This window comes from Osmerus eperlanus, chromosome 25 (genome assembly GCF_963692335.1).
Source record: "Osmerus eperlanus chromosome 25, fOsmEpe2.1, whole genome shotgun sequence".
NCBI classification, from domain to species: domain Eukaryota; kingdom Metazoa; phylum Chordata; class Actinopteri; order Osmeriformes; family Osmeridae; genus Osmerus; species Osmerus eperlanus.
In genome coordinates, this window is record NC_085042.1 from 9695219 (window position 1) to 9707289 (window position 12071).

General features: G+C 43.4%; 1 protein-coding gene across 2 annotated transcripts in view; it reads right to left on the reverse strand.

Annotated features, from left to right (window-relative positions):
- Positions 1–138: 138 nt before the first annotated feature.
- Positions 139–12071, reverse strand: part of parp8 (poly (ADP-ribose) polymerase family, member 8) — a 32035-nt gene continuing 20102 nt past the window's right edge. The window contains exons 9-26 of one of the 2 annotated variants that reach the window (XM_062451238.1): positions 11605–11695; positions 11140–11206; positions 10812–10940; positions 9920–10541; positions 9744–9797; positions 9442–9537; positions 7947–8039; positions 7358–7483; positions 6786–6851; positions 6086–6153; positions 5344–5392; positions 4608–4720; positions 4397–4469; positions 4174–4243; positions 3459–3535; positions 3298–3367; positions 3101–3185; positions 139–2875 (exon numbers count right to left, since the gene is read on the reverse strand). In XM_062451238.1, coding sequence (XP_062307222.1) covers positions 2773–2875; positions 3101–3185; positions 3298–3367; positions 3459–3535; positions 4174–4243; positions 4397–4469; positions 4608–4720; positions 5344–5392; positions 6086–6153; positions 6786–6851; positions 7358–7483; positions 7947–8039; positions 9442–9537; positions 9744–9797; positions 9920–10541; positions 10812–10940; positions 11140–11206; positions 11605–11695 — 2052 coding nt within the window. In that variant the 3' untranslated portion in view covers positions 139–2772. Of the gene's footprint in view, positions 2876–3100; positions 3186–3297; positions 3368–3458; positions 3715–4140; positions 4244–4396; positions 4470–4607; positions 4721–5343; positions 5393–6085; positions 6154–6785; positions 6852–7357; positions 7484–7946; positions 8040–9441; positions 9538–9743; positions 9798–9919; positions 10542–10811; positions 10941–11139; positions 11207–11604; positions 11696–12071 lie in introns of those variants that run through there. The other variant, XR_009928501.1, reaches the window with a different exon arrangement.

A 12071-nucleotide genomic window follows, 5' to 3' on the forward strand; every position in this document is an offset into this window, starting at 1 on the left:
TGATTACTGTGGTCTTCATTCAACTGCTAGGGTCATGATATATTTAACATAGTTCAACTGTTGACTGCAAGTGTGCACTTACTGTCAGTCAGATGATGTCATGTCTTTCTATCCGTGCGTTACTGTATCTTGAAATAGAAGTACATTCTAAACCAATGTACTTCATCAACATTGTTATAAAGTACTTATTAAAATTTCTTTCTCCAAACGAATGCTCTACTGTGCAGAACTTTAATCACTGAACCATCATAAACCTTTCGCAAGACCCGACCCAATGTTGCTTTCCAGCAGTCATCCATTTAAGTTCCTCATAAATTTGTGATCGTTTTCCACGGTGCTTTCATTCATGAATCATTAGCAAATGAACCAGTCCTGTACTGACAGTATATTTGGCATGACTTCAGCTTGTGAATGATTTAAGTGTAGACCTCATGAACAGTTGATGAAGCACTGCTGTGTCTTCTAACTGCTGTTTGGTTCAAGTCTTCACAACTCATCATTAGTACACTAGTGCACTTATCCTACCCATGTACTTTAGTACACTAGTGCACTTATCCTACCCATGTACTTTAGTACACTAGTGCACTTATCCTACCCATGTACTTTAGTACACTAGTGCACTTATCCTACCCATGTACTTTAGTACACTAGTGCACTTATCCTACCCATGTACTTTAGTACACTAGTGCACTTATCCTACCCATGTACTTTAGTACACTAGTGCACTTATCCTACCCATGTACTTTAGTACACTAGTGCACTTATCCTACCCATGTACTTTAGTACACTAGTGCACTTATCCTACCCATGTACTTTAGTACACTAGTGCACTTATCCTACCCATGTACTTTAGTACACTAGTGCACTTATCCTACCCATGTACTTTAGTACACTAGTGCACTTATCCTACCCATGTACTTTAGTACACTAGTGCACTTATCCTACCCATGTACTTTAGTACACTAGTGCACTTATCCTACCCATGTACTTTAGTACACTAGTGCACTTATCCTACCCATGTACTTTAGTACACTAGTGCACTTATCCTACCCATGTACTTTAGTACACTAGTGCACTTATCCTACCCATGTACTTTAGTACACTAGTGCACTTATCCTACCCATGTACTTTAGTACACTAGTGCACTTATCCTACCCATGTACTTTAGTACACTAGTGCACTTATCCTACCCATGTACTTTAGTACACTAGTGCACTTATCCTACCCATGTACTTTAGTACACTAGTGCACTTATCCTACCCATGTACTTTTCCCAGATGCGAAATCATGTTTGTTTTAACTGTGACTTGGATCAAATCAAATTCTTATTTTCACTCATTTGCACACCCTTCCTCTTATGTTTACCGATTTGCGAAAGAATATTATTCTAGTTGAGTGTTTGACCCTTTTTCAAAACAACCTTTGAGATGATCTGTTGTTTGACGACGTACTGTTACCCCTCCCCCCCATATCACAGGATGTGTTAAGGGACGGGCGGGACCGTGTTCAAGACGGTGGAACATCAGCTCGCATCATCTCTTACCAAAAATATATTCACATCGAACACAAGTTGTGTACAACACTCAGAGCTCTGATTGGTCAATAATAGCACTGCAATATATAGACAACAAGCAGAAAACACCAATGCTTAATTTATATAGAAATCCCATATCCCTAACAAAATGAAACATTTCAAAAGCTCATCATAAGGTGCCACCCACATATTCAAACCAAAGTACAAAGATACATCTTGAAATATAGGTGTTTGGTAACACTTCTTTTTGATTTTCAAATTCAAGATATTTGTTTATGGATAGGTGTTCAAAACTGTTTATTAGGAGGCTTGTAAATGAATCAACTGTTTTGACTTGTATCTGAAATATTTACCATTGTAAACCAGTTGATACACTTCAATGTGAAACAACCAATATTGTTTTTCTCAAAGTGGTGTTGTGTTCTGGCCTATCTGCCTACCTATTCTGAATGAGCACAGAACTCCTTCCTGCCCTCTCTGGTTCTCAAATGATCTGTGAGTAGATGATCACTCATTCATCATCCTCCCTCTGCACCCGTTCATCTCGGTTGAAAATCCTCAAAACCCTTTTTTTTTTTTTTTTTTTTCTATGGTCATATTCGAAAATGACCAGTGGAAAAGGTATTTTCTAGATTATGACCCAATCGGAAGAAATATATTACATTAGGAAAAATAAAGTGCATATCAACACCTTCGGTATAGAGAAAGTACATTGTACTTTAAAAAGGTACAACTCTTAGTAAACAAGGTAAGATGGTACCTTTTCTAGACATGAATGTCTCTCGTAGTTTCCTGAAAAGGCCCTTATAACTATCAGCAGAAGTTGGCTTTTTTTTTTTCTCTGAAAAACGGTTTTACCGTTTATAATTTTCTTTACAAAATTGATGTCATCCATCAGTCAAACGGAAGTGTAACATTGTCCTAAAAAAAAGGGTTCTCCATTTCACCTATAAACGTAGACTACATTTATAGTTCCTCGATAGCTGGACATATTTTGTTGTAAATGTGTGTCGTTTCAACCATGTTTATAAACACTGCAGCTATTCTGTCAACATGTCAAACCTTTCCTAAATTAGGTGTTTTAGATTTGTATCATTTCATAGTTCTTCTTCTTTTGTTTTTCTTTTTCTTGCGTTTGTGAGAACGCAATCGATTCAACCCTGTCCTCAGCTCAAAATCCGGCTTTGAGACGGAGGATGGTGGAGAAGCCACAAGAGGCAGCAGCACTGCGCCCGGCTTTATCCCGTGGCTGTCTGGTTACCGATGACTTTCAGAATCTCCCGATGGATGCAGGGGTCTTGTGTGTTGATACTCGTGTCGCCCACCTGCCCATCTTCGTAGCTGAAAAATATAAAATAGCATCGTTTTTGGGGTGATCCTGGTGTGTGACAGACTTCAGGAAGTTAGTGCGTGCAAGAGATGTTAAGTACCGGTAAAGTAACATCAGAATATATGGGGTGTACCAAGTATTGACTGTGTCACAGTAACTCCACTGTGATTAGTACTCACACAGTAGATGGATAACTGCTTCGAAAAATTGAAGGGGGAAATGGATGCCATACTTACACAAAGAAAAACCTTGTACAGACATGATCTGTGTTGGGTACAACCCAGATATCTCCATGCTTGTGCAGATCAGGAGATGTGATGACTGGAGAGAGATTTTTAAAGCACAGATTAAGATCAGCAATAGTTACTGTTTCCAACATACAGTGTATTAACGATCTATGCAAGTCTATAATATCAACATAAATATGTCATACCTTCACATAAGGCTATACACTTAAGAATCCGGCTTTGCAAAAACTGCGTCTGTTGTCCTTTCTTCTGTGACTGCAAACATACAACAGTATGGAAAATAAACTTCACGTAAACTTTCGAGAAGAATATACCAAGAGTATGAATAAGTCTGGTCTGTCCTGACCTGCAGGTGTAAGTTGGTCTTGCTGTTTGTCACAGTCTCGTCTTTAGATGTCACTTTCTGTTGCTTTTTGTTCATCCCTATTTGTAAAGAAACGTTATGCTGGTGACCAAGAACACCTATATTTTTAATGTGTAAATATTCCTATTGAATGCAATTATGTCCTTGTATTCTACTTTCATTACTATTCTTCATTCCTCACATTCTTACTTTATTTGTTTCGTACCTGAGTAGCCCCTGGATATGCTAGTTACCGTATCTGAGTAGCCGAGGATATGCTAGTTACCATACCTGAGTAGCCGAAGGATATGCTAGTTACCGTATCTGAGTAGCCGAGGATATGCTAGTTACCATACCTGAGTAGCCGAAGGATATGCTAGTTACCATACCTGAGTAGCCGAAGGATATGCTAGTTACCATACCTGAGTAGCCGAAGGATATGCTAGTTACCGTATCTGAGTAGCCGAGGATATGCTAGTTACCATACCTGAGTAGCCGAAGGATATGCTAGTTACCATACCTGAGTAGCCGAAGGATATGCTAGTTACCATACCTGAGTAGCCGAAGGATATGCTAGTTACCATACCTGAGTAGCCGAAGGATATGCTAGTTACCATACCTGAGTAGCCGAAGGATATGCTAGTTACCATACCTGAGTAGCCGAAGGATATGCTAGTTACCATACCTGAGTAGCCGAAGGATATGCTAGTTACCATACCTGAGTAGCCGAAGGATATGCTTGACATTGGGCTGAGATAGATCCCACTCCCATAGATGGCGCCATGGAGCTGTTCGGCACAAGCAACGCATGACAGGACCTCATTAGTACACTGCAGTCTGCATTCACATGTCATTAATGTGTAGGGTAACATCACAGTAAGGACTACAGCACAGTGCCAGGGGGTGGTCTTGATTTGGTTTTACTGTAGACTTGAAATTACCTGAAGTCTTGTGTTAGATGCCACAACCAAGCCATTCCGCAAAATGGAGTGCCAATTCTCGATGTGAGAACCGCTAAAAAGAAAAAAACGAAGCGTTACTCAGCAGCGAAAAACAAATAAACAAATCAGTACACCCATGTACAGTACAGGAGGTAGCATTTACGCTTCAGTGGAAACACACAAAAACATGATGGATTAGGAAGACACGTACTGGAAAGCGAACGTGCTCCCAAACAGGTTTTTGGCAGCTCTGAAGTTGGATTCTTTGGCAGGAGGGCTGCTGAGCAGCAGGAACTGGTGCAGCGTGTGCATGAACTTCAGTTGCTGAGTACAGCACAGAAAAAGAGAAAAGATGCGACTTTCATCATAGTGATATCCAAAATACCATCTGTGATATCATATGTAAGAGATTACGGTGATACTAAATATGGTAAGTCTAAATATAACAGATGTTGGGTTGGGTTTATCTATTGGATACATTATACTAGGAGTTTGAATATGATTCGTTTTTGTCATCTTTGTAGAACAACTTAACAGGCATCATAAATATGCTCAAATAGAAAACCTTAACTTCCTAAAACAGAAGCATAATGCTACTGAATTTGTGACAGTAGAATGACATGCCTGTCATTGTAGTTTGTCAATGTGAACAATGTGTATCTTATTTAAATTTATACCATGGTCTGGGTGAATACTCGATTCTGATTGGCTGCAGGGGTGTCCATTATCGGGTGATAACAGACACCTACTGCGTCATTGCAGCAAAACTGTCTTTTCACCGTTCTAAATTATTCCGCTGGCTACATAGTATATGAGCCTGTACAAAGTGTCTGAAATAAGTAACCATAACAACGGGGACGGAGTCAAAGCCTCCATTTACAATTTTGAAAGACTTTAACAAGCTAACTTGTATAAATCTATTGTCCATTTTAATAAGCCTCACTTACCCGAGTTACTGGGAGCTTGACGATGTGTGACCGATTACTGGAAATCACCCTGGATGAAGAGAGAAAATATTCTGAGGTGAAGGATGAAATATAATTTGCCAGGCAGCTGGATTTAACTGTTACAGCACATTCCTGAAGCTGTCATTCATGTGTTGTTTTGTGGCTCTGTATACGTCTTGTGTACATGTCAAGGTTTGTCTGTAAATTGTACATGACAGGCAGCAAGTTTTTTTGACTTACAAACAAAAGGTTTGGACCAAATACTAGTTGTGTACGGTCTAAAGTAGTTAGACTTGCGTGTAAAAACATACAGTAGTTAATGTGACCTTAATGCAAAGTGTTGCCAAGCGGATGTATTATTTTCTAAATAACTCCACTTTCTTATCAAATCAAAGCTGTGATTAGTAGTGTTTCGCTCGATCCTTATTTATCACTTGCGTGGTGCTATCGAGATCAGAACTGCTCTGAAAGCTGCATTAGCTTGAAGAGATACGTGTTGAGAGAGATAATAGGCTTCCTGAGAGACAAGGACTTCTCTCCCAGTCTAGGCGGAGGTCTTCCTCCCCGACAGAGTTGAGCATTGGGCTTATTAAGAAAATCATATTTAACGGACGACTCAGTTATTAAATAACTCTGTCCCACCCACAGTTGAAACCCCTATGCTCCTGCACTCAGCTAAATGTTTTGGTTTTCTGTCGTGAACAGAACTGGTCCAGGTTTGTGGCCGGGCCGGAGTTCTCACCACTGCAGCAGCGGGTGAGCTAGAGGATCATGCTTGTCCATCTGCTTCTTGATCTCCAAGTAAGGCGCCTGTTAAAGAGAGAAAGAGCTTTTTCATTAAAATGATCCTGGCTTAATTTGAACAAAAAGCATGGGGGAGGCTTGAAGCAGGAGATGAAAGCAGTGATGAATTGGGTCATAAACTCGGTGAAATCAAACATCTCCTTATGTAAATCCGCAGTGTGTCTGCGCTGCAGACAAGGAGCATTTGAAACAATGCTGGAAAGGTGGTGTTGCAGACGCTCTTTACATTCTGACAACAGCGCTGTTTTGTCTGAAGCACAAACGTTTAGACGACCGCTATTTATATAAATATATATCTGTATTATATATAAATATATATCTGTAGCAGAGCTATGAGGTGCTGCTGCTTATACAACATCTTCTAACACACACACACACACCCAAGTCTAGACATCTCGTTGTACGCTCACAATCTGCATAATAAGCTGCATTGTTTTTCATATCCTCGCGCTGTAAAGCTGCAAAGATATGCTTGTCTGTCGAGAGGCCTTTGTCAGTGTGTGACGTGACTGTCTGTCGTGCTACGAGCGATAACGTTGACCGTCTCAGAGTCTGAGTCTAATGAGGTGACATTTCAGAGGGACACCAGCGTGGCGGAGAGAGTGCTGTAGGTGAGTGTGGCTGTGAGGCCTCGCTACCTGGGTCATCTCTCTGATAGATGTAAGGCTGTCCAGCGCTCTCATCACCCGATCGTAATCCTTTTTCTGAAACGAGACAGAGAGATGAGTCCCGGCAAGCCAATCATAGAAAGCCCAGGCGGTTTGTCTATTTTAGGGGACCGGGCGGGCAACACAGCACTGTGTGTGCCAGTGACAGGACAAGGTGGAACACAACAATTATCTACAAAGGACAGGATAAACAAGATATAAATAGTGGAGTTTTGAAAGTGAGATGTTGTTGAAATTCAATGCATTGACAGTTTCATGATTCAGTTTCATTATTAAGAGTTCTTTGGACCCACGAGTATCACTTCATGCGTAATGGAAAATGTTATTCAACCATTAAAGTCAATGTTTTCTTTTATAGTGTAGATCTCTCATAGTAATTACATTTTGATAAAAGAACACAACCAAGGTTGTTAAACAATAGAATATCAGAAAAATAAAATGGCAAGGATTCAACTAAAAAATCTTTATATTCATAACCTTATTCATATTAATTCTGTGTTTAGAGACATAGCCCCAGGTAGAGTGAGTGTTATGAAACCTACCCTTGGGTTGAAGGCCAGGGCCTGGGAATCCTCTGGGTCCACCACAGAAGGATATGGCTCAAAAATGACAACTTTCCTGGGAGACTCCAGAGCTGAGCGACACATGGACACCAGCAAATCCACCACCTAGACACGACGAGACGGATTTCAGACGAAAGTTAGGAGGTTTTGAGATCGTTTCAAGTCACCTGTATGCCTGTCTGACCTTGCTCCTGGGGAGCAACCTTCATGACGGTGTTTTTACACCAAGCCCAGATGAGAATAACCCATTCCACCTCCTCAACCAGCTTAAGAACTAGCTTTGTACACTGCCTGATGGAGGCTGGAGTGTAATCAGTGTGATAGGTCCCAGTTAGACTTTCTGGTCTACAGGAGAGAGTTTCTCCAAGTACGTTTGGTTGCTAGGCATTGCATGGGAATTCACTTAATACAATGTTGTTATTCTATAATGAAAACTATGGCTTACAGTATGTTGGCCGTCATACATGACATGGTAATGGCGGTGTGTGCTAGTGTTTGATATAGGCTCTGTGTGTATGTGCTAGTGTTTGATATGGGTTCTGTGTGTGTGTGTGTGTTTGTGTTTCACCTGAGCTCCTGTGGCGATCTCATCAGCAGCTTCATTCATCACGCCCAACGTTTGAAAGGCAAACACACACAGCTCCCTCTCACACACTGTGGGCTGCGGATGGAGGACACACACACACACACACACACACGCTTTAGAAAAGATCATTAACAAAATATTTATTAGTTGCCTAACAGGCATATTTTCCACAGCTAATTCAGTTAGATAGATTGTAATTAATGGGTCTGGAGCTCATTAACAACAAGGTCATTTTAGGTTAAATGAGCCCAGAACAGCCAACTCAGGCTGCTGTTCCCACTGTTGACTGTGAAATACCGTCAGAGATACATTCATGAAACGGCTGAGCGATCTGACAAACTGAATGAACACAAAGATATTTGTTATGGAGATCAGACAGCATGAAGTTATAAACAGGTTCTGGTTTATCTCAAGCCTTAAATAGCTTAATAATGGACTTTGTGGAGGTTAATACATTCTTTACGAACTTGTAAATCACTTAACAGTGGTTTTCTCCAAAGCACTCTGGGTGCACAATCATATAGTAGTGTTCACATCAGCTGTTCCACACCAACAAACTCAATTCCCTTAATCAACAAACCAGGTGTTAGCACTGATGTTGATGTATGGATCTCTACAATCAGGATTGGAACACTAATTCATGCAGACCAACCCCAGCTGCACTGATACCCAGTGTAGTATCACAACCGTCCTGCAAAGCAGTTATCCAATGCCTGAAAGGGTTTCATAGGGTGTTATGCAAATGTGCATCATCTCAAATTAAATCCTTTACTACTTCCTACACTGTCTATTCATCTCATTAGGGTGAATTATGACCCGTTAAATGTTGTTTTAGTTAAGTATGAAATTGGTCTTGTGTAACAGCACTGTGTACTTTAGACATTTATCTCTTAAGTGCAGTTCGCCTCTAGCTATAGAAAACAGTATAATGATGACATCAGTAGATGCTGAAGATGCTTCTCCTTATAAGATCCAACTCACCCTCTCAAACTGAAGCCACAATTACTGTTACATCTGGAGCTAAAAACACACTGATAATGCTGCTATAGATAACCCAAAATTGGTGATTTATAGTTGTGGGAGAAGCTTTTAAGGTTCAACTATTCGTCACGTTGCAACAGAGACCACGTGTGTTTTTATAGGTGACTTCAGTTACAGTTGTATTAACCTTTGATAATAAATTCAACAAAATGTCACTTTGAAACCAGAACTACTTACCTCAGACATTTACCAAGCTTTGCCCCAAATCAAATTTTGTAGTTTAGAAAGAATATTTTATTCACTGGCATTAAATCCAGTGTGTGCAGGAGCAAATACTCTACCTAGAGGTGCGAGTATGGTTAGAGTTACAGTACAGTCTATGTTGATGCCTGCTGCCTCCTGTTCTACCTGGGTACTGCAGGGTTCTACCTGGGTACTGCAGGGTTCTACCTGGGTACTGCAGGGTTCTATCTGGGTACTGCAGGGTTCTACTCACTCGAAGCATGGGTCCGTTCTGGAACACGTGGGGCTCGTCACACACCACACAGAACTCGTTCAGGACTGGAATCCTCTGCTCTGCGTACTCCATGGTCTGGGATCAGCAGGACAGCAGCAGCATCAGGATGGATCCATATGGTAGATAAGATAGATAAGTAGATACATAGACGTAGATAGGTAGGTAGATACATGGTTAGGTAGATAGGTATGATAGATGAGTAGATCTATCTGCGTTATTAGTTGACAAATGGGAATATGAGCTCATGGCTTGTGGAAGGTGAAGCCAGAGAGATGATTTACCTGGACAAGGAAGCCCCTGTCTCGGACTGGGATGGACTTGGCTCCGTGGTTTGGCTGCAGAGAGAGGAACACATGAATCCACATGATTACAGTCTACGATCCTTCCCTGGGGCTCAAGGACGATACATCAGGTGACTGGTTAATGTAGCTGAGACAAGCAGGCCCCGGGGACCCACCTGTGGCGGCGAGGCGAGCGAGGGGGCCAGGATGCCGATGAGCCCTGAGGTAAGAGACAGACGGCGGCTCTCTGGGGCCGGTTCCTTCAGGCCGTCCTGCCGGCCCATCTTGGTGCTGCTGGAGTAGGACCGGCTGAGCAGGCGGTGGTGGTGCCTCAGCCCGTCCATCTCCTCCGTCCTGATGGCCCCGGAGCATGACCTGGTGAGCAGGCGCTGAGGCCTCAGCCCTCTCCCTCCTCCCCCGCCCCCACCCAGACCGCTCACCCCCCCGCTGAGCCCGCCCACCCCGTGGTCGCAGTGGGTGTCCCCGGGGCAGGGGCGGGGCAGCAGCTTGTGGGGGGGGCGCAGGGCGGAGGGGCAGTCCTCAGGCTTGGCCGGCGTGGTGGAGCAGGGCCGGCCCAGGAGGCGGTGGGGCTTGGCCGGGCCGGAGGGCTCCGTGCGGGGGTCAGCCGACAGGGAGGGACCCAGGAACTTGTGCGCGGGCTTGGGGCAGCCGTCCGCCTCCGCCTGCCGCACGGTGCTGGAGCAGGTCCTCCGGAGCAGCCGGTGGGACTTGGAGTCCTGCTCCGGCTTCAACTTCTTCTTGCTCTTGACGCAGCCTGGGGGGGGGTAGCTGGGGGATCTGTAGGGGTAGGGGGGTTGGAGAGAGGGGGTAACGGCTAGGGTGGCGGAGGGATTGGATGTTATGTTGTTACATTACCAGTCACCTGATGTTAGGGACTAGAAACTAAATAAATAACATCTCTATGAGGAATGGACAGCTCAGTTAACAACCTTGAGATGACTAAACAGAAGACAAGAACACCAATGCAGATCTGGACTCTCCTGACTTTTCGTTCATGGGAAGAACTTCCTGTGTTGGTGAGCAGCCAGGGCAGGAGACCCTCCTCACCTGCGGAGCGTTGAGAAGATGTGGAGGGGAGATTTGACCTTCTTGTCATTCTGCTTTTTACTGTGGGGGCAGTTGAGCTTCTCCTTGCCCTGATGCTTCCACTGCTGGGTGACAAACGTCTGCATGATCCTGCCCAAGATATAAACACAGATCTGATTGATGCTTTTCCACTTCTGCATTTCAAATGCTGTCAACAGAAGCTCAGACATCAGAAGAGTATGCAAAACACTAGACATGCAAAGACAACGCAGTGAGTTGCACAACAAGCAGTTGAATCATCCGCAGGGATGAGATGGGGTGTGAGAACAGAAAACAAACTGTAACTCACTTTTTCAGCTGGTGTCCAAGACCGAAGCGATCTTTAGTGGACACTTGGAAAACATCCACTGTGGGCACTGAGAGAGAAAAACAACATCAAGCTGTTGTCTTGTTGCAGGATAAACATGATTCATAACAAACCTTGAATGCTGGGGAATAACAGGCCAGGACTAACAGACGTCTAGCTGGGACTAACGTATGGCACCCTTGCAGTCCTATAGAAAGCATTTAATTCGATTTTGTGTCTAAATAGCTAGTAGCAAAAAGCTAAGAAACATTCACGGCTGTGGAAGCTTCCCAGGCTGTGTGTGTGTACAGTGTAGTGTGTGTCTGTGTGTGTGTGTGTTTACAGTGTTGTGTGTGTGTGTGTCTGTGTGTGTGTTTACATTTAGTCATTTAGCAGATGCTCTTATTACAGTGTAGTGTGTGTGTGTCTGTGTGTGTGTGTGTCTCTCTGGGTGTGTGTGTGTCCCACCTGGTCCATTCAGGTACTGTGTTAGTGAGCAGTGGAGCCGTACGATGACCGGCTCTCTCCGGATCACATCCCACGCCAGAGCGATCTCCTCCTGCGCACCAGAGAAGACAAGACAAACAGTCTCATGTCTCCTCCTGCGCACCAGAGAAGACAAGACAAACAGTCTCATGTCTCCTCCTGCGCACCAGAGAAGACAAGACAAACAATCTCATGTCTCCTCCTGCGCACCAGAGAAGACAAGACAAACAGTCTCATGTCTCCTCCTGCACACCAGAGAAGACAAGACAAACAGTCTCATGTCTCCTCCTGCACACCAGAGAAGACAAGACAAACAGTCTCATGTCTCCTCCTGCACACCAGAGAAGACAAGACAAACAGTCTCATGTCTCCTCCTGCACACCAGAGAAGACAAGACAAACAGTCTCATGTCTCTTCCTGCACACCAGAGAAGACAAACACACTCTCAT